Source organism: Pelodiscus sinensis, chromosome 12 (genome assembly GCF_049634645.1).
Source record: "Pelodiscus sinensis isolate JC-2024 chromosome 12, ASM4963464v1, whole genome shotgun sequence".
Lineage (NCBI taxonomy): Eukaryota > Metazoa > Chordata > Testudines > Trionychidae > Pelodiscus > Pelodiscus sinensis.
In genome coordinates this window covers 5,334,680-5,357,711 of record NC_134722.1, presented here as the reverse complement: position 1 = coordinate 5,357,711, position 23,032 = coordinate 5,334,680, and the positions used below count along the sequence as shown (strand labels likewise).

The following is a 23,032-nucleotide window of genomic DNA, read 5'->3' as shown; positions in this document are numbered from 1 at the left end:
ACTGTAACTCTTCTTGTGCAAGAGAAGGTGGGCAGTATGGACACTCTGTGGATTCTTGCGCAAGAACGGCTGTTCTTACACAAGAACCCGCCAGTGTAGACATAGCCCAGGAGGGGGGCTTTGGGTTTAATCCACCCCCTCACAACATGTAATAAACGTCTTTAGTGTCTCTTTCCCCAAACAAAGCCCTGAGTGGCCTGTTTGCATTCCTGGCTGTATTCTTCCTTTCAAATCTGTGCATTCCATCTTATAGCAGATACACTTGGCATTACAGTCCATTCTTAGGTATTATCTGCCACCCCCCGTCCCCGCCCATTTGCATAGGCCAAATTGACACAGATCTGGAAAGATCTGCAGAAATCTTTTTGGTTGTTATTTGTTCCTCCTGCCAGTTCTTGCCTTCCAATTTGACAAGTTGTCCAGAAATCAGGGATAAGTGAAGTGATTTGGGTGAGAGCTGAGGGGTTAGGGAAAAGAATCAGAACCAGCCTCAAATGTTCCCCCCCCCCCCCCCACACACACATCTGCCTCAACCAAACCAGAGCTGACACTCCACCCGACGGTGAGCATTGAGATGTGAGATGTCTTTGCCCTCCTGCTCCAGCTGCCCTGGCCGCTCTGCCTGAGCTAAAATCCTGACTACAGGATGACCAGATGACCGGATACACTCCAAACATTAAAGCTAATTGTAGAGTATCTTCGTTTTTGTTTGTCAGGTTAATAACACCGTAGCACCTGGGAGACCCATTGAAGGTCAGGGCCCAGTTGGGTTGGGCACAGTTTGAAAACCTACTCAGAGATGGTCCCTGTCCAGAAAAAGTTAGGGACTGAGTTGGGAGAAGAGGCCACCTGTGAGGATAATAAATGGGAGGAGGAGAACAATGGTAACTAAACCTCATCGGAACACATGGTCACGTGACCTAGCTATGTGCATGATCAGCAGCTTTCTGACCCGATTTAAAGATATGTGTAAACAAGAACAATCAACATGGTTAGGAATTTCTGTATTTTCGTCTTTGTCCATTTATGTGACCTTCCCTCTCCCCATCCCCCTCCCTCCCATCTCTCACTTAGCTCCCACTTCCCACACTTAAATCTGTCCCCAATCTGTTATTTTTAAGGACACACCGGAGACCAGCGGTTCCAGCCCCGAACGGCTGCTGTTAGAGTTACACTTATACCAAAGGGAAAGATTAAACCTTGTTTTTAATTCTGGTTTCTAGGAGGTTACAGGGTGGCTTTGATGAGGAGTTTTGCAGCAGAAGTTACCAAAAGCCTGTAGTCTGGTCAGTTTTGTGGAAGAAAACATTGTCCTCACTCTGCATTGTGTTTAAGCAACAAGTAGCCAGAGGCAGATTTATTACGAGCTGCAGCAAGGGAAAAACTGGTTCGGACAGGGGGGGAGTCCCCTCCCCTTCCGAGGCAGATCTTCGAATACAAGCAATTATGAAGCAGTTTATATACTGTCTATTAAATATAATAACAATAACAATTAGTCTCCTTCCCATTACAAACACCAATGGTTAACAGTTATTTAGTTCCACCCAGATGCTCTTTGTCCAGAGTCCCGGGCTTCATTTGCAACTCCGGTTGCCCTCATTTGCCTACCTAGCTCGAACTAACAAGCTAGTGTAGACATACCCTAACAGTCTTAGCATGGAGTCACAAACCGTCCCCTTACCCCTTCCAGTCTACCTTGACAACCTGAACTTAGTGATAAATGATCCATTACACCAAAAGTCACATCATACTCAGGTAGCTTCCCATCCCCAGAGACCTGTAACTTACCCTAACTCTTACAAACACAATAGCACCTGTAGCTAATCCCATAATAAACTTGCGTATAGGTTTATTAACTAGGAAAAACAAATGAGAGTTAAATCAGGCAAACATACACTCACAGATGAGTTACCATCTAAATCCTCAGAGCAATAGAGTTGTAGAGATCTGTCAGTTCAAAGTATCTTTCAGGGTAGACCCAAGAGATACCACCTGGGGAGCGCTGGTTTAGGTTTGATTTTTCTGGCCCTGTGAAAGTTCAAATGGAAAAGAGATGAAAAAAATCTTCACGACAGCTGTCTTTGATAGGACAAAGCCCTCTAAATGTAATTCTCCATGAGTGGACGGGGAAATCAAAGGTTTGTCTTATCATGGCCAACTTTAAATGTTAGTCTGTTTTTAGCAAAAATAACGAGCAATCCTATGGCACCTTAAAGACTAGCAAATTCAGGTGGGCATACACTTTTGTGGGCAGGAGCCTACTTCATCAAATGAAGTGGAGTCTTCAGTTTGGCAGGGATACATGCACACCTGTGTAAAGATCACTGTGTGGAGGACCAGTGCTAACGAAGCCAATTTAATCAGGGTGGATGTGGCCCAATCCCAACAGTCAATAAGCTGACCTGAACAAGAGAACTCTGTCCGTCGCTGTAGTGAGTGTCTACCACGGTGCACCATTGTAATTGCAGATATAGTCCAAATGTCCATGTAAGCAAGGACTCTGGGTAGGTTTACACAGCAGAAGCTGTGCTTGGAGTAGCATACCCGAGCCAGCTTGAATCCAGCTAGTGCAGGTACCAACAGCAGTAAAGACAGCACACGGCGGGTACCACAAGTCTGGCATAGAGCCTGCATATGTATTCATCTCATTAGCCTACTCCAAGGCCCAACAATACCCACTGCAGGGCCTGGCCTTAACTACCTGAAGGGGGGTTCCCAAGAGGATGGAGAGAGGCTGTTCGCAGTGGCAGCAGATGGCAGAATGAGGAGCAATGGTCTCAAGTTGCAGTGGGGAAGGTCTAGGTTGGATGTTATGAGAAATTATGGGGAAGCACTGGGATGGGTTCCTAGGGAGGGGGTGGAATCTCCATCTCTAGAGGTGTTTAAGTCCCAGCTTGACAAAGTCCTGGCTGGGATGGTTTAGTTGGGGTTGGTCCTGCTTTGGGGAGGGGGTTGGACTCAATGACCTTCTGAGGTCTCTTCTAACCTTAGGCTTGTATGATTGTATGAATACTATCTTCATTGCTATTGTTACCTACCCCACTGCTGCCTCTGGCCGGCTACCCAGGCCCAGGTTTTGCTGTGCAGCCAAACCCTTAGGCCCCACTTACTATTGCACAAACATACACCCCCTTAGCAATGTTCCCTCTCCTCTTTTCCATCCATGTGCAGAATAATTTTATGTGCAGTAAAGGCGTGTGCACCACCAGGAGAAACACAACTGAGCTGTGGGAGCTCGGCTAATCTCTCCTGTGCAGTGCACCGCTTACAGGGAACCCTGCCCCTTATTCGTCATTTCTAAATCTGACCAAAAATCCAGAAGGAAGGACGTGAAAATCTCAGCAGAACTCTCCATAGTTCTGTCGATACCATCTAGTGACTCAGTCCCATTCACAAAACACCAGACCACGACGCTGAAACTGCCGCCTTGCTGTTCAGTGGGGGACCATGTGCCGCTCTCTGCAATATACACAGAGCTCATCTTTTTACACCCAGCTAGCCCCCAGGTTACTTACAGTTACACTCAGCCACGTGAGGCAGGAGAAGAGCAATTAACGTGTGTGTGTGTGTGTGTGTGTGTGTGTGTGTGTGTGTGTGTGTGTGTGTGTGTGATGTAGGAGGACTTGCTTTACAAGGAAATAAAAAAATCGAGCAATTAACTGGGGAATTAAGACCTAGTGTGCATGTAGACAGCATGCCTGTATAAAGGAGACAGCTGTTAAATACAGAACATGAGAAACTTACACTAGCACTAACTGGATTACGTGCACTTATTTGGGAATACTTATGTATTTTATTATGCAACGTATGGATCATCATAATTCTACTTCTCGCTTCAATGCCGCCTTCCTTCCAAGCATCTTAGAGCGCATTACAAACAATTAAGCCCACCCCCGTCTCTGCGCAGCGTTGTACGTTGTAGCCGCTTTGCGGGAACTGCGTATATTTTATAATCGAGATGACTTAATTAACGGCATTTATTTTTACTCTACCTGGGCCAAATCCCAAAAGCTGCTGAGCAGCCCCGGCTGTTCCAGGCCCGCTCCGATGCCCTCGCGCAGGGTATGATCCGACGCTCGTTGTACTCAATGGGCAAACACCCGCCAACTGTGGCGGGCCTCCTACATGCCTCTCACGGCCAGAGATTCCCATCCGCTTCCGTGAACAGGGGCAGCTTGAGCATGTGGCTCTCTGAGAGGGGCGGGGAGGGGCTCTTCTTCCCTTGGCATAAGGGGAAGAGGGGAGTGCTGCTCTTCTTCCCGTGACATAGGGGGCTCTGAAGGGGTGCAGCTTTGTGAGTGGAGAGGGGTGCCGGGGGGACCATGGTGGGCTGCATTCTCCCATTCAACCCCCGCAAGGGCCAGATGAAATCATGCTGAGGCCTAAGCGATGTTAAGTTGAAGAGGCCCCATCGCATCACCAAAAAAACGTGGCTTATCCTAACAAAGTTTTCTATTTGCATCTATACTGGTGCATTGGTGAGGATGCAACTTACAAACTGGTAACGGTGGTGTATTTAGAGGCCCCTTATAATCTGTGGTCTTAAGGTGTATCTCACTTGGCTTGTGCCTAAATCTGGCACTGCAACACACCCCTCCGGGCAAACCTTTAACAGAAAGAAGGGCCCAGACTGATCCCTGGAGATTTCCCTGATGGAAGGGAATCCCCGGTGACCTAAAATCATAGAATCATAGAATAATAGGACTGGAAGGGACCTCAAGAGGTCATCGAGTCCAGCCCCCCACCCTCAAGGCAGGACCAAGCTCCATCTACACCATCCCTGACAGATGTCTATCTAACCTGTTCTTAAATATCTCCAGAGAGGGAGATTCCACCACCTCCCTTGGCAATTTATTCCAATATTTGACCACCCTGACAGTTAGGAATTTTTTCCTAATGTCCAATCTAAACCTCCCTTGCTGCACTTTAAGCCCATTACTCCTTGTCCTGTCCTCAGAAACCAAGAGGAACAAATTTTCTCCTTCCTCCTTGTGACACCCTTTTAGATATTTGAAAATCGCTTATCATGTCCCCCCTTAATCTTCTTTTTTCCAAACTAAACAAGCCCAGTTCATGAAGCCTGGCTTCATAGGTCATGTTCTCTAGACCTTTAATCATTCTTGTCGCTCTTCTCTGTACCCTTTCCAATTTCTCCACATCTTTCTTGAAATGTGGCGCCCAGAACTGGACACAGTACTCCAGCTGAGGCCTAACTAGTGCAGAGTAGAGCGGCAGAATGACTTCACGAGTTTTGCTTACAACACACCTGTTGATACAACCTAGAATCATATTTGCTTTTTTTGCAACAGCATCACACTGTTGACTCATATTCAACTTGTGGTCCACTATGACCCCTAGATCCCTTTCCGCCATGCTCCTTCCTAGACAGTCGCTTCCCATCTTGTATGTATGGAACTGATTGTTCCTTCCTAAGTGGAGCACTTTGCATTTCTCTTTATTAAACCTCATCCTGTTTACCTCTGACCATTTCTCTAACTTGCTAAGGTCATTTTGAATTATGTCTCTATCCTCCAAAGAAGTCGCAACCCCACCCAGTTTGGTATCATCTGCAGTTTGGGTGTATCTGGCTCTAGGCCACCCATTCTCTGTCCCCTCTTCTCTGAAGGGGGCTTCAGGGGAATAGTTGGGGGCACATCATGGCAATCCCCAGACCTGGGGCTGGCTTGTGTCAGCTGACTCACTCCTGGGACTTGCAGTGCACAGCCTGCAGCCTTCCCACCTTGCAAGGTCTTCCAGCCCAGGCTTCAGCCAAACTATTTGTCCTGCAATTAACAGGCTATTACCAGGCAGTTGGGCCATTGCCTTACTGGGTAGCAGCTCTTTAGGAAAGGGGGAATTAGCACAGGGAGGTGTGACACCTGGTCAGAACAACAGGCAGGTTGACAGCCAAGGCAGCACGTACCCCCAGATGGGGTAACTGTGACTGGGCAGATTTGAACCTGGGACCTCAGTTCCTTTGTTTTTACCTCCCTTGTTCCTATCTCTGGCTGTTCCTGGTCTAAGTGCCACTACAAAAGACAATGACCCACACTAGGGATGCAGGTTACACCTTAAAAGTCGGCCAGTGTCAGTGGTGCACTCCTCAGTCAGGGGAGCACCGGCCCGAGTGAGTGGCCCCGAGACCTGTGTTGGGGAGGCTGCCCCCCAAGGGGGCATGGCAGAGGTAGGGGAACACTGGCCTACTCGACTCCACTGCATTCCAGCCCAGGGCAGCCTGGGTCTGTGGGGATCTTCCCACAACACATTGATCTCTGGGAAGCCACAAAACCCCCTGGGCTACTTCCTACCCGAGCCCCAGCTCTGTCCACATACTCGGTCACTGGTAGACCCCCCACTCTGGCTCCTCAGGCTCATCTAGGTAATCGGCCACTGGCATCCCACCAGCTCCCAGTCTGAGGAGGCAGCCGGCAGTGAGTTGGACACATCTGCCAGCTTCCCTGGCTCCGCAAAGAGTCCACACGGATCAGCCACCAGCCTGTCCAGCTCCTTCCCCGGTGCTACCCCACCTGAGCTAGGCGCCCTGCCTTTTCCACTTCCTACTCTACCCCTCCACTTCTGGGGGGGGCGGAGTAAGCTTGGAATGGCTCCGCCCACTCAGGCAGAGAGAGCGGCTCCTCACCCTCTGGCTCAGAGGGAGGCCACATCCGCTCCTTACACAGACTCACACAGTCCAATCTCAAGTCAGTTGGCATGAGCCAGTTGCGGGTTTTTAATTTAACACACCTGAGTATCCACTTTGACCGTGTAGCAGAGTGGTCACCCCGCTCCTGGCATCCAAAGGGTTAAAACAGACCTGGGAGAGCGCTGAGCTAGGGGGCCAATCATGAGAGGCCTTGCAGCAGCCAATCAGAACCCAGGAGGGCTGTATAAAAGAGATGGCTGGCCAGGCTGAGGCACACTCTTGCTCCAGCCCTGGAAGAAGAAGGATCTAGCTGCCAGTTTGCTGAAGCACCAGGGAGAGAGCCGTGCTAGGGGAGTTCTAAAAACAGGAGTTCTAGTCTGAGTAGTCCCAGGCTGAGGCCTAGTGACAGGGGCCTGAAGGCTGTTAGGGCTACAGGGAAGTAGCAGGTCCATGTATCCCCTTGCCTATGTTGAGTGGCCATGTCAGACTGCAGTTTGCCCCTGAGGTAAGGGGCTAAGTGATGGCTGGTAGGCAGTAGGGTCACTGAGGTAATGTAGGCAGGGCTGGATTAAGGGGGGGAGGCTAGCTGGGCAGCTGCCTGGAGCGCCAACCTATGGGGGGTGCTTGATGGCAGCTGTAAGGGGTGCCATGTGCCCAGCTGTGCGGTGCCCCTTAGAGATGCTGGGGGCAGGGCAGCACATGTGTCACACGCCTGCTGCCCGGGCTCCAGGAATGGCTCGAGCCGGCCCTGAATGTAGATATATGGGGTTGGAGGTTCAGTGTTTGGGGGCACTGCGGCAGAGCACTGTGGTCTGGGAGGGATGTGGGTCTTAACACAAGGTGGTGAAGCCGTCACCAGAAATCAGGGAGCAGTGGGCATGACACCAACCAGAGTAAGGCTCCAGTGCTGAGCAGAGCTGATTCTGAGTGAGCAGCAGGCGGTGCTGTGCTGGTGAGTTGCACTCAGTTACCGACAGGCCCTGGTGTGGCCTGTAGGCTCAGCAGACCAGAAATTTAGCATCTTGCCCCCTCTGCACTCCAGGTGCAGTAAGCAGAGCCCCCAGCGGGCAGTCATCGGTGAGTCTTCTCCCTCCATTCAGTGGGGTCCCCTTGGAGCGAACAGGCGCTTCCAGTTTGCTATCACAGCACTGGCTGTGACCCTGGCAGAAGCTAATTGCAGACAGAACCGACTATTGTGCCTGCGTGTTTGCTTGAAAACGATCCAGGTGTGACTGTGCAGAAGGAAAGGCATTAAGACCAAGGCTCAGGGATCCCACCTGTAATTTACTGCTTTGTCAAATTACCCTCTCCTAAATTGGACCGCTGTGATTCAGGGGACAAACAATGAAGCAGCATGTGCTGTGAAAAATCAATGTCTAAGAAAAGTGCAACAGTTCAGCTTTCAGAAGCTGCAACAGAGCAGCTGAGTGTATGCTGACAATTGCGTGTGGCCGGTGGGCATAAATTCTATCAACCTTAGTCCTCTCCTCTGAGAAGTGTCCGAACGAGGGAAGAGTATAAATGTAAAGAACATAAAAATGCTGGATAAATATAGTCAACGTGACAAGCGCCTTGTTATACTTCCTACCTGAATCTTTTTCCTTTGGTAGCATCACATCTGCACTACAAGGTCTCTGAGGGAATAGCCATTCCTTCAGAGGTGTCCGAACAGCGGCTAGCTCGCATTGGGTGCTATAGAGCTAATGATTAAATAAATAGAATTAATAAATAGGGACTGAGGCTCTAGGTCATAAGGGAAGCGATTGGACCTTACACTGAAAATCAGCCTCCCATCGTCAGTGCAATCACGGGCAATGTAGCCCAATGCTGGTCACGCACACACAGCCCTCAGTGCGATATGAGAATAACGCCGATCTTCAGACAATAGGAATTGAAACAGACCCTTTGGGGAGATGAATGAATTAGAATCATCTGAGACTCAGCTCTTTGTATAGTATAGATCTGTTACTTAGATGGTAGCTCCTTTGGGCTGGAACCAGTATGTACAATGGTTATAAGTACAGTGCCTAGCACAGCATGGTCCTCAGTGGGGAATCTAGTCAGTACCACTGTTCTTTTCCATCCACGTGCAGATTTTTTCCATCGATGTGTGGAATAAATTTTGTTATGCACATTAAGGAATGTGCACCATCAGTAGAAACAAAAAAATTTAGCTCTGGGTGCTCTGATCAGCTGGGTGGTTTTGGAATCTCTCCTGAGCTGCTGCATGAGTTCACAGGTTACAGGGAACACTGGTTAAAAGTTTAAATGATGAATTTTACTTACTGGTATTTAGTCCTTATTTTCCAACATTGTGCAATGGTGTAAGTTGATATGTAGTGCTCTGAATGGATCCCACGTGTAAGACATTGTATATGCACACTTGTCCATGTCAACTACCACAGCCATGAGCACAGGGGACTGCACTACATGACCTCTTGAGGCCTGACCCAGACCTACAGTTCTACGAGACTCAGTACATTCACACTGATTAAAAGAAATCCATGGCACTGGTTCTCAGAGCCTAAGTTTGCTGACTCAAACTTGCGAGGCTCAGGCTGCGTTCGCTACAACTTGTGCGCTTGTGTGGCTGCTCAAGAGAGATACCAGTGTTGCCTAGCTGATTAGCAGGGTGCCCACCGCTAGGTTTTCTGTTTTTCCTGGTGGTGCACATTCACACAAGCTTCAGTGCACGTAAATTTATTCTGCACATGGATGGAAAAAATCTGCAGGTGGATGAAAAACATAAGAACATAAGAATAGCCACTCTGGATCAGACCAAAGGTCCATCCAGCCCAGTATCCTGTCTGCCGACAGTGACCAATGCCAGGTGCCCCAGAGGGAATGAATCGAACAGGCAATGATCAAGCGATCTCTCTCCTGCCATCCATCTCCACCCTCTGACAAACAGAGGCCAGGGACACCATTCCTTACCAATACTGGCTAATAGCCATTAACGGACTTAACCTCCATGAATTTATCTAGTTCTCTTTTAAACCCTGTTATAGTCCTAGCCTTCACAGCCTCCTCAGGCAAAGAGTTCCACAGATTGACAATGAACTGTGTGAAGAACTTCCTTTTATTTGTTTTAAACCTGCTGCCCATTAGTTTCATTTAGTGGCCCCCTAGTTCTTATATTATGGGAACAAATAAATAACTTTTCCTTATTCACTTTCTCCACACCACTCATGATTTTATAGACCTCTATCATATCTCCCCTGTTCTTGCACAAGAAGCTGCCAGTATAGACATAGCCTAACATTTATTTGGGCATAAGCTTTTGTGGACTGGGGCCCACTTCATCAGATGCATGAACTGGAAACAACAGTTGGACAGAGGTATATACATACAGAGATGGGGGCATTACAATACCATGGGGCGGACCAGTGCTAATGAAACCACTTCAGTCAGGGGAGATGTGGCCCACTCCCAACAGTTGATAAGATGGCGAGAATATCAAAAGGAGGGAAATGGCTTTTTGTTTAGCCAGATCCAGTTTACTAGGGTCAAGTTTCACCTGCAGTATGGTTTTGAAGGGTTTTTTTTTTTGGCCCTTAAGTATAGCAGCTTTCAGGTCTGTCAGGGTACAGCCACACACCACGGCGCCATTTCGGGATACGTCCGGTATCCTGAAATAGTGCATTCCGTGTCTTGACAGCTTTCAAAATAGCTTTCAAAAGAACAGGCTCACTATTCCGATGTCCCTGTAAACCTCGTTCCATGAGCAGTAAGGGACATTTTGGAATAGCAGTTTATTTCGAAATTTGGCGCTGTGTAGACAGCTCCAAATTGCAAAATAGGCTATTTTGAAATACACTCGAAACAAGCTACTCAATTTGCAAAGCTCAAATTTGTGTAGCTTATTTTGAGCTACGGGTACAGTGCAGATGCACCCTTACTGTTTTGTGATTTTTAGCAGCTAAAATTGAGGTTTATCGTGCAGCTTTTTAACTTTGTCACAGCTGTGGGAAATGAAGTGACAATGTTTAGTGACAGGAGGTGTTGCAATTCAACTAGTTAAAGCCTTATCATGGTTAACACACAACTCGTCAACATCACATGTCAAAATATACAAAATAAATATTGGGGCTGACTTAAGGGTAAGTTCTCAATCCGCCGTTTTCTTACATTTCCTATCTGTCAATGTCAGCGAGGCCACCAGCCACCGCCGGCTCTGGGGCAAAGTGTGAGGAGGGGCCTGGCTCTGTGGCCCCGGAAGGGCCGGGATCTCAGAGGAAGGGGCGGGGCCACGGGTAGCTAGCTGTCAGCACTGCATGGGCTACAGGGTATAAAATCATGAGTGGTGTAGAGAGGGCAGATAAAGAAAAGTTATTTATTAGTTCCCTAAATAGAAGAACTAGAGGACACCAAATAAAATTAATGGGGAGCAGGTTTAAAACTAATAAAAGAAAGTTCTTCTTCACACAGCATGTCGTCAACCTGTGGAACTCCTTGCCAGAGGAGGCTGTGAAGGCTAGGACTATAATAGAGTTTAAAGAGAATCTAGATAATTTCATGGAGGTTAGGTCCATAAAAGGCTATTAGCCAGGGGATAAAATGGTGTCCTTGGCCTCTGTTTGTCAGAGGCTGGAGAGGGATGGCAGGAGACAAATCGCTTGATCATTGTCTTCGGTCCACCCTCTCTGGGGCACCTGGTGCTGGCCACTGTCGGCAGACAGGATACTGGGCTAGATGGACCTTTGGTCTGACCCAGTATGGCCGTTCTTATGTTCTTATGTACAGCACTGGCCGGCCCTCAGAGCTCCGTGAAATGCCTAGCGTAGTGATCCAGTGGCAATTCAAAGGTGCCCCGGACTCTGACTGCAGTAGCGGTGGTGTTAGAAGTGCCAAGCCCCAGGGCAATGACCCACTTAGAGGCCCCTCTCCTCCGTTGTTGGGCCTGGTCAATATCTATGAATATAGATGGAAATGTTTTTCCCAGTTTGTGTGTGTACAGGGAAATCCCCATTTAGCAATATTTATTGATAAAAAGCGAATCCTTCCAGCCTGGCTGGAGGCACGGATGAAACCCCAAAGGGGTTGGGCGGGGAATCAGCCAAATAATAGTGGTCCCTTCACCATAAGGTCAAGGTACAGTACTAACATTTCTAAGGGTACATCTATAGCTAATGGTGGTGGGTAGAATAGTTGTCTATGTTAGTCAAAGGATGCATAACTCAAGGACAGGGAGGGATCCTATAAGGGACAAATAACTAGAGCAGTGGGATAAAATTAAGAAAAAGGTGAGCTACTAAGCATATTGCTTGATACTACTCAGCAGAAAAGTCCCCTAAAGGAAGCAATATGCCGTCCAGGATTTGGTGCTATGAAAAGATAGAACGGGAAAGGCTGGTTGAAAACTCACTGTCAATTGTCTTTCAGTGGCATTTTGTGTTGGATGAAATACCAGACCTTGTGACAACTGCTTTTCAAGGAACATTTCAACCTTTCCATCAAAAGAGAACTTTTTGCTGTTCTGGTGGTGATTTGGCCAAAAACGACAACCACAAAAATTGATTCAGAAGTGCTGCTTCATGGGAGCTGTAGTTTGTGTGACTGGTGCCCCTAATCTTTTCCATGGGTTAATATCCCTAGTCAGACTACATCTCCCACAGTGCACCATGGCCAAGGACTCCATATTGGCTCAAGAGAGGAGACCTGGGAGATGTAATCCAGCTAGCAAGATCAGCCAATAAAGAATGGGATCCCCAGTAGACCTACAAGAAAATCTATTTATCAAAAAGGCTTAACCCTTCTCACCCCTACCCCCACTCCCCAAAAAACTCCTGAATGAAACAAAGTGAAAAATTGGGAGGAAAGTTCATTCTGGGTCAGTGTTTTCTTTTGTTTGACCCAAAACAACTTTCTCCCCCCTCCCCTCAGCTGAAACTATTTGGCACATTCATCCCAAATTTGAGCAAAAAGACTTGTTACCACAATACAATTGTCCAAAAAAAATCACCCTGCTGTAGCTGTGAACCCAACCCCAAGCTACAACTCCCATGAAGCTCTGGGGTGGCATTTTCAATTGGAACGTTTGCTTTTCAACTACACGTTTTTAGCTGACAGCTTTTTGCCATAAAGTCATACGTGTGCCACAGAAAACACCTGTTTCCCCACTAGTTCTGACTGCAGGGGATTAATTCTGCTCCAGGCAAGGTGGATCACGAGTCTTGGTCCAGAGATAATGAGTTTTGTTCAGAGGTCTCTGGGTTACTTCTCCCGACAGCTCATGGTCTGTTCCCAGCTAGGGTTGCCAGATACCTTCACAAAAAATCCTGAACATGGTGGGGGAAAAAATTGGTGGAGCAAAAAAAAAAAAAAAAAAAAAAAAAAAAGGTCGCTATGCCTTTAAATTCCCCCATCCCAGACACAGCAGGAGAAAAATGTCCCCGATGGCTTTCCATCTGGGGAAATCAGAAAATACCAAACATTTGTACTGGATGGAAGGTGCAATTATTGGATTGTCCAGGTGAAAACCGGATGCCTGGCAACCTGATTCCCAACTTGGTGTTGTAATTTAGCATCAGCCCATGTGCTTCGGGAGTTAGCTCTGACAAACCCTGGAAAGGCAGGGCAAGCTGAAGGCCCTTGGCAAAGCCCGGAGTTGCTCAGCATTTCAAAGCACTGAGTTCTTAATGCACACTGAATAGTTGGGATTTTCGACGCGACTGATTCCTTTGCACAGAGAAACCCTGATCAAGGTGAAAAGCAGCTGTGGTCAGTGCGCCTGTTGCCGCTCTCTGAAAGATGCCGCTTTCCCACTTGAGTAACTGAGATCCCTAACTTGGTCTGTCTCTCTCATTCTCTCGCAGGACTTCCCACTCCAGAGCTAAAGCAGACGCGGCTGTGACAGCAGCTCAGAAAGCTCAGGAGGAAGCTCGGATTGCCAGAATCACTGCCAAAGAGTTTTCGCCCTCCTTCCAACACCGGGAAAACGGTCAGTCCGCATGTGCTGCCACGCCAGCCAGCCTCCCAGGATGACTTCATTGTGTGTGCGCATGGGCAGGTGTTAAATGGCTCGATGCACGGGGCATTGCGGGACTTCTCGAGGGTGGGCCTGGAGCCGGGGGCAAAGAGGAAGCTTGCCTCCACCCCAGTGATCTTCCAGGGTCCCCAAGCGAGCCAAAATATGTGCCAAGCTAGTATTCAGTAGTAGAAGTAATAGTGACAGAATACGGACACAGTAGCCAAATTTTACTTTTTAAAAACTCCGACACTGCGAGATTCTCCAGGAGTCTAACTGGTGTATGGACTCATAGAAGGTTGGTTGTTTTTTAATTTGCAACATGCAAGGAACCCAAAATCCCCACACACGCTGGGATCTTACGATTTTTTTAATGTCAGGGGCCTGATTCATGAGGGATTTGAACACGGCTGTTGTGTTTCTTTAACTTCTTCCGCCTCTCCCCCACAACTATATGGGTTGGAGGGAGGTGGTGTGGATGTGTTCATAGGAGAATGATCATGTGCGTCATAGATAGTGTAGTCTAATGGACAGAGGCATTGGAGTGGGACTAGGAAACCTGGATTGTATTCCTTGCTCTGTCCCTGGCCAGCTGGGTGACCTTGGGCTTGCCTCCACCTCCACTGCTCTTAGCCTCAGTTGCTCATCTGTAAAATGGGCATAAGGATACTGAGCTCCATTGTGAAGTGCTTTGCTAGTTGCTGATGAGAAGCATTTATAAGAGCGACACAGTATATGTCATGTGCATGTCTATTGGTGATCTTAGGTCATTCTGTGTTTATGTCTGGGTTTGTTCATAAGATGCCAGCAAAGAGAGGGTTTGTGCATTGGTATGTGCGTGGAACGTGGTCCCTGGTTTGGAGCCTGGCCTGAGGCTGGGTGCAGAAGCTCTTTGAGAGACGATTCAGCAACCAGCAGGTTGGAGGGCGCGTCCAAAAGCAGCTTGTTTTCCTCAGAGCGCTGCCTTGCTGCTCGCTGTCGTGGTATGGAGCTGCAGGATGTTTAGAGACAACAGGGGCTAGTTCAGGGCTACTCAGCATGTGGCCCCTAGCCCATTGGTTTGCAGCCCGCAAGTGGGAGCCAAAACAAAAAAGTCAATATAATGGTCTTCTGTTGATATGTGTGGGTATGTCTACACTACAAAGTTAATTTGAAATAACAGCCGTTATTTTGAATTCACTTTAATAGCATCTACACAGGCAAACCGCTATTTCAAAATAAATTCGAAATAGTGGAGCCCTTATTTCGAATTTGGTAAACCTCATTCTACGAGGAGTAAGACCAAATTCAAAATAGCTATTTCTTGCTGTGTAGACACTTAATTCGAGATAGGGGGCCTCTAACCCTTCCCAGGGAGCCCTGGTGGCCACTCTGGGCACAACCAGGAAAACTTACTCTCCTCTCCCCCAGCGCTGGAGCCATTAAAGGGGTAGACCCTGACCACAGTGTCTGTGCCAGCTCCAAGCCTGCCAGCCCAGAGCCAGCAGTGGCCACCGGGGCCCCTCACCCAGTGGCCCTAAAACATGATCCAGCAAGCCACTGGCAGCCAGCCCTCCACCACTCCCCGGGAGCAGTCTGCCAGCTCCCAGGAGCCTGACAGGGCCTGGAGAAGGCGGGCGCCTTCCTGGTCCAGGGTGGAGATCATGGACCTTATTCAGGTTTGGGGGGGATGTCCCCAACGTCCATGAGCTCCGCCCTAGATGGAGGAATGCGGCCGTCTATGGCAGGATAGCTGCCAGCCTGGCCACCAAAGGCCACATGCGAACCCAGGAGCAGGTTTGCATGAAAGTCTGGTTGGTCCGGTGAGACCCCCAACCCTGAGTCCTGAGCTTCCCCTCCCCCTCCTTCCCCTGGCTTCCCCCTTCCAGCTCCCTCCTCTCAGGTTTCCCCCACCCCTCTCCCACCCTCTCTCACCTCCTTTTCCCAGTCTTCCCAGAGGTTCATCTCTTCCCTCCCCCCCCATTTTGTTCAATAAACCCAGTTTCTGTTTTTGAACACACGTGTCTTTTATTTGACATCAGGAAGGGGGGCTAGGGAGGGGTAAGTGGAAGGACGCGAGGGAGGAATGGGGCACGAGCCCCCGGTGGGGAGGACCGGGGAGACTCCTTGGGGTGGACGCTGTCCCTCAGGGCCTCCTGGATCCTGACAGCCCCCCGATGGACCCCCCAGATGGCAGCCTGCAGCAAGTGCAGCTGGGCTGATGGCAACGACCCCACGAGATGCACCGGTGTGCCCAGGGGCAACTCTGTCTCCATGTGGCCGAGTGCTGTGGTGTCCCAAGCGTTGGCACTCAGGGCACTCCAAGACAGGACTGCTTTGCTGTCCCTCATCGAGTTAGACAAGCAAGCGGGGAACCCTGAGAACTGTCTGTCCGGGGTGGGGGTCGGGTCCCTTTAAGCACGGAGCTCAGTTAGCCTCAGGCAGCAGCCCCACACACTAAGTCCTAACCTGATGCCCTGCCGGCACTGGTTCTAGCCAGCCTTAACTTCAGTTCAGGGTCCACTCAGTGTGGACGTGCTATTTTGAAATAGCAAAACGCTTTTTCAAAATAGTTTTTGTGTATAGATGCGTTAATTCGAATTAGCTTAATTCAAATGAACTATTTCAAAAATAAGTTAATTCGAAATAGTGCTGTAGTGTAGACATACCCTATTTTAGTAGTTAAATTCCTGGACTGTCGTTGCTCATTAAAATTGCTGTCCTATGGGTGGAAATCAGGTAACTATTGCATTTTATGAATATCAGCAGAACTGACTTAAATGGGGCCTGTGTGTTGTGTCGTCTTGCCTTAATCTTTGTATTCATGCCCGTCAGTGTGAAAGAAGCAATTTGCAGGGCTTCCAAAGTTTAGTAGCTCTGGTCTAGCTCATGGCAGATCGTGGCTCAAAATAAATGAGCGAGTAAATAAAAACAGGTGGGGCTCGCTCAGGCCACAAACATTCCCAAGGCAGCTGTGCCGCAGATAGTAGGAGGAGGACAGGTCAAAGGGGGAGTCATGGGGAAGATCCAAGACTTAAACTGCATCAATTAACACACGTGAATGGAACTATTCACAAATTTGTAGCAGGCTGCACTCTCATTAGAAGGCAGTTTTTCCTCAAGCTCTTCAGTCGAGGTTACTCATCCGTCTTAATTGCTTCTGTGGCTGATGGTGATGACTCATTACATTGGTGCTTCTCTCCCTGAGTCAGGGCCCCAGTGTGGCATTAAGGGGTTGGGCCATCATTAGAACAACATGTTCCAGCCACTTGAAGTCCTCAGAGAGCCACGGTGCTTTCCATAAGTGTTCGGACAGCAAGTTGGCATGTTCTGGCCAAGTTCCCATTTGAGTACATGCGTTTTCCTTGCCTTTGTTTATGTTGTTTCAGTTCATCTTTGCTTCTCATGGGGTACTGTTGCTGTAAGCTGATCTACAGCTTATCTGCACTACCCAAGAGGTAGCTGCATTTCACCGCTATCTGCTGTGATTCTCATCTAGAGAGAGAGAAAGCTGAATCCATCCCTTGTGTGAGCCCACTGGCTCCACAGAGTTACCCTGGGAGCCCACGCTAGATATAATTTGTGACTCCTTCGGCATCATTAAGTAGGCGCAGCGCCGCATAAGTGTAAGATACCCTTGTTATTATACTATTAACTATCAAAAGCCCTGGGCCCTTTCAGCGGGGGAATAGCAGACAAGCTCCCCTCCCCTTTGAGATCATGTGTTTGACAGGGACAGTGGGTTTGCAAACATTTTGGTGGTGCCTCAAATGGCCAGAGCTCGCACCCCTCCCCCATCCAAATTTAGGGTTGCCAGGTGTCCAGTATTGAATGCAGTTCGGTATTTTCGCCTCCTGTCCGGTAAAAAAAATTCAGAAAATAGCGAGCACCTAAAATGTCCGGTACTTTCTGATTTTTTCCCAGCCAGGAGTCAAAAATCCCAGGCTGTCCGGCTCAATACGGAGGCAGCCTGGCAACGCTAGTGCTTACCGGGTTCTGCAGGGGAGCTGTCCAGCCTGGCGCAGGGAGGCAAGATGGTGGGCGGCCGCCGGCAGCCTGTAAGGGCCAGAAAGCCTCATACACGGTTTTTAAAGGGGTCCTTTTTTTTCCCTCAACAAGTTTTTTCCTGGCGTGGGTGGTGGTGGTGGTGGTGTTGTGTATTTTTTCTGAAACCATCTGGCAACCCTATCCAAATTCGTCCCCCTCCCCCCACCTGCCCAAGGCTCTGAGAGGGAGTTTGAGGGGGAAGGATGCAGGCTCTGGAAGGGAATGTGGGTGGGAGAGGGGGTCTGAAATGCAGGCTCTAGGATGGAGTCTGGGAGCTAAGTGCAGGCTGTGGGCAGGGGGAAGGGCTGCAGGGGAGGGTAAGGTGTGCAGGTTCTGGGAAGGAGTTTGAGGGCTAGAGAGGGGCTGTCGGGCTGCACTCCCCTCTGGCAGCAGCTCCTAGGCAAGGGGGGGGCTAAGAGGTTTCCACACGCTGCTGTCCGCAGACACTGCCCCGCAGCTCCTATTGGCTGCAGGGGCGCTCAGGGTGGGGGCAGCGTGTGGAAACTCTCCCTTTCCCCTGGGAGCTGCATGCAAGCAGCTGCACTGAGCAGGTGGCAGGATGCTATTCTAGCTCTGCAGTGCTGCCAGTAGTGGTAGGGTCCCCTGGGCCGATATGGGGGGCAGCAAGTGGACCCTGGGGATGCATTGGGGGGTATGATGGGGTGGCCCCAAATTTTGACCCCAGAAATATTCCTTGTGCCCGGGCCCCACAGGCCCATATAACTCACCACCCATGGTGTTTGGCTACATCAGGGGAGCCCTTCTCTTTGCTGATACGTGTCAGTCTGTGAGACCGGGACATAAAACATTTCAGAGAAGAGTTGGGAAAGTCCTCGTACAGCCGGGAGACGGACTAGGCTCGACCCCAGAGACTTCTCCGGCTGATGACGGAAATCCATTCACAGGCACGATGCCCTCTGGTTGAGAGCAGGGTGACAATGGAAATGTTACATAACCAAAGGGCTCTATCGCCGCAACCATTAAGGGGCCCACATTTGAGAGTTCTCCGTTGCTTTGGGGCTAAGCATTAGTTTAATGCACTCCGTGTGGAAAATTCCATAGAAATGTAGATAGGACGTTAGGCCTCCAGAGTCATTTCTATAGAGGTCCAATTGAATTTAAAGGGGCACCGCCCACTTAAATCACAGTGCTGCTCAAATTTTTTTTCCTCACTTGCTCTTCTTAACACTAAGCCCTACATCTGGAGTTGGCAAATTCCAGTCCATGGGCCAGATCGGAACCGCCAGGGTTTGCTCCTGGTTGGTCTCTATCGCTGTATTTACCTGCATGGCTGCAGGTACCAGCTAATACAGCTGCCATTGGCTGCAGGTCTCTATTCCCGGCCAATGGGAGCTGCAGGAAGTCCGTGCCACTTCCCTCTGCTCCTATTGGCTGGGAATGACAATCCACATCCAATGGGAGCTCCAATCATGGGTACCTGTGGCCGGGCAGGTAAATACACCAAGAGTGGCCTACCAGCGCTAACCCTGGTGAACTGCCGCTGTGTTATTGCCCACCCTACTCTAAAATAACCATAGCCAAAAGAAATTAGAGAAAATGTTTTCTGTATTTTTAATGTGGCCACACTGTGTGTGTACGTAGCATGTTTCTGGAATCGCTCTGCTAGCTCCCTATGTTTTCAGTAGGTCTTTCACACAACTAGGGTTGCCAGGTGTCTGGTTTTGAACAGGACAGTCCAGTATTTGAGCTTTCTGTTCGGGAAACAAATTGAGAAAATATTAATGAGAAAATATAAATGTCTGGTATTTTCTAAATGAGATGTAATGTAGATTGAGATGTAATGTCAAGTGTGTCCAGTATTTTTGTTGAAACCATCTGGCAACCCTACACACAGCAATAAGGGAGATTTTTTTACAAGCAGGCCAATGTGGCTGCAAACCCACAAAAGCTGCCAGGGGGAATCTGATCGCAACTTGTTTTGTGTTTTTGAGTGATCCGATTAGCTGTGTCCCTTTTGTAGAGGTACAGGCACTCCCCGAGTTACAAACAGCCGCCGTACGTACATGTGCACAAACAAACGAGCTCACCTGCAGCCTCGGAGGAGCAGGCAAGAGGCGCAGGTTGCAGCGAGTGGTGTAAGGGCTGACTGGAGGACTCCGGAGAACTTCCCTTCCGGTTTTGAAGGGGAAACTAGCGCTTCTCTCCAGACACTGGCTGCACGGCTGCCCCTGGCTCTTCCTGAGTCCGTGCTCCTCCAGCCCACGGTCACACTGCTCACCCCATCCTGGTGAGTGGGGCTTAGGTGCAGCCTGGAGGTGGGAGGGGAGAAGTGGGGGCCAGTACAGAGCCCATGGGCGGAGGTGTCAGCCAGGGGATGCCCAGAAGTCCCCTTCACAATCTCTACCTGCCTCCTCATCCTCCTCTAATTAAACCGGCCTTTTCTCAAGCACCAACATTCAAGATTGAATAAAAACTATTTCTACTATTTTTGATTGCAAACATACAGTACTAGCAGATTTACCCAGCGTTGCTTGGGTCCTTAACTCAAGTTTTTGGTTTTGTTTTTTAATAAAAGGAAAATGTGCATGCTTTATTGTAAATTATTGTATTTTTCAAAGACGGTGTTATTTTTATGACGTTAATTTTTATTTTAGGTTTCTTTTAAAAAAAGGGATGTTAAAGTTTTTCCTTTTTTAAGTAAATTTTTTAAAATGGGAACTCCATCACCTGTCTTTTTTCTTCTTCCCTATAAACACTTATCATTTGTTATGGTTTAATAAAAGAAGGCTATAGTCAATTGGGTTTCCAATAACATTTTCTTCTAGCTTTCAAACCTTAAGGATTGATTTAGCTGGGCTGAAACAGAGCACTGCTCCACATTTCTCCATTTAATCTCTCTTCTGTAAGGGTTACTGAGAAGCAAACTTATTCCAGGTTCATCCTATTTTTCTGGCTCATCTTGGTTCAGTCTCTTTCAGCATTCACTCAGTTATGTCCATTTTGAGACCAGTTCTTGATCTGGTAATCCACTTTCTTTTCTTTTTGGTTTTCGGAGAACGATCCTATTCCAGGCACATCCCGTTTTCCTGGCACAATCAAACCTGTACGTTGCTTTAAGTAATAAGAGAAACCTGTATACTGAATTTGGTGGTCCTAGTTCTTTCCGTTGATCAAACAGACAGACAAACTCTCTAAAATTTAGGGTACATCTCAGCTACATGATAGGTTTTTGTTGGCTAGCTTGGGAACATGACTACCATTAATAATGCTGTTTCAATGGAAAAATGCATTCAGAGTTCCAAACAACTGACTTACAAACAAATTTTTGGAACACCACCTGTTTGTAAGTTGGGGATTTGCTGTATTAACCATAGCCACCCTATTTGGCAGGGTGCAACAGAGTCACCACCTCCAGAGTCATTTTTCCCCCATGCCTAGGTTGGCCCTGGAGCATCCCTGCCTCAGTTTCCCCACAGTGACTTGGACATCCACTAAGGCCTTAACAAAAGTCCACCCCTTCCAGGATACCCAATTCCAAAAAGAAAACACAAACTCTTTGCCCCAGTCTCCAGCAAGGCCCAGCCTCTCTTCCCCAGGGGACTGTCTTCTCTTCTCTAATTCAAACACTCCACTTTGAACGCAGCTTACACCCTTCCGTTTTCATCCTCCCCGAGCCACTCTCGGGGTCCTACCCAGAGTCCTCTCTCTGCCTGACTTGTGCTCTCCACTAACTCCTTACAACCATCTGCTCCTCTCTTTAGCCAGCTAGCCACTGCTGGGCATCCTCCAAAGTCCCACCCTGGCAGGTGTAGCAGGGCAGGGCTAATTGCACAGGGCTGACTGACCTCAGAGGGGCTGGCCATCTGTTAGACGGGGATGTAATTCTCTCCTGAATTCGAATGGAGGATTTAAAAACTCTGTCATCGTTTTCACTCAGTACCCCATACAGGATCGAGAGAAATACAGAGAGAGCTCCAGGCACCTACTGTTAAACTAGCGGCATGGAAACTTTTTTGGGTCGGGGGACGCTGACCCACAGACAAGTCAGTCAGGGACCGTACACGAGTGAGAAGAAAAAACAAAACCAAAAAACCCCCAAACTGCTCTCTGAGGCGGCCCCTGACGGAGAAGGAGAAAAACATTCTCCACATTCCCCTTGTACACCAGCGCGTTGGGGGGCCTAGGCTAGTAGATTTTGTACGCTCCAGTCTCACGGGGATGGCGAGGGGGCAGGCGCATCAGTGTGGGCTCCCCAGTGCTAGGGGAGAGCCCCAAGTCTTCAGGGCTGGATCCAGGCAAGTCAGGGGCTAGATAAGGTTCCTCACCCCTGTGTTAAATAGTCCCACTTTGTGCTCCATCTTCCTTTCTTCATTCACCTGTCCAGGAGGTTCAGGTTGTTTCCAGACCCCAGGGGTTATACAACAAGAATGTAGATTGAAAACTTCATAAATCTCTACCGTGCAATTAAAAAAAAAGTCTCTGGCCTTACCCTGCCACTGTGTGCGACTCCCATATTCCAGGGAGATACCTGGGTTGGCTTGGGGGTACCAGCAGGGAGACTATTGGAGTGTCGCATCCGAGTAGATTAGTCTGGAACTGGGAAAAGAAGGGGGTGAAAAGAACCTGGGAACGTGTGTACCACGTCTCCTGTACTCTTGGGCAGCACGGAGTATTCAGCGGGCGTTGGAGGGGTAGGGGTGACGGTCGGCTTTGCCTAGTTTCCACTGGAGACAGCACAGAGGAAAGGAGACCACAAGGGGGCCAGTTGAAGCTCCCTAAACTTTGGGCTGTTCTATGCCTCCCATGGCCCAGAGGGCCAGCTGTAACATATGCTAGCTGGCCTTAGCCCCTGGGAGCCATCTGCTAGCTGGGAATTGCTGACGTACAGTGCACTCAAGCCACGTCCTTCCTCTGCCTCCTTCCCAAGCCCAGCAGCACCCCTGCCTCAGTTTCCCCACAGTGACTTGGCCATCCAACTAAGGCCTTAACCAGGAACCTCAGAAAAGCTGGCATTGGACCCAGCTACGCTGGGGGAGGGACTTCCCGGCTGGAGTTATGCGGACACTTTCTGGCCCCTTTTGGGCCACCAGAATGGCACAGAGGGGATGCGGCAGTTCAGGGGATCTGACCCTCGAGGTGTGAGAATCCCTCCCCCGCCCCCAAGAGGGCTCCTCTGAGAGCCCCCTCGCTGTCGCCGCCTTTGCAGTTCGACAGCTCTCTTTCCGCGTGGCCACAAAACAACCCTTCCCCCCTCCCACCGGAAATGGTTCGTCCACCAGATTTGCTGAGCAGCGCTTGGCCCATTTGTAGGATGGGGCTGGCATTCTGCGTTTGCGCTTCACCTAAGGACAGCAGGCGTTAGATCGTTTGTTCTTGGTTCTGACAGCGCCTGTGTCTGTCTGAACCATTCTGACCATTTCCCCCTCTAGCTGTCC

General features: G+C 49.0%; 1 protein-coding gene across 1 annotated transcript in view; it reads left to right on the top strand.

Annotated features, from left to right (window-relative positions):
* JPH3 (junctophilin 3) overlaps positions 1-23,032 on the top strand; it is a 165,882-nt gene that overhangs the window by 107,838 nt on the left and 35,012 nt on the right. Inside the window, exon 4 of the mRNA XM_075939927.1 lies at positions 13,459-13,583. Coding sequence (XP_075796042.1) covers positions 13,459-13,583 — 125 coding nt within the window. The remainder of the gene's footprint in view (positions 1-13,458; positions 13,584-23,032) is intronic.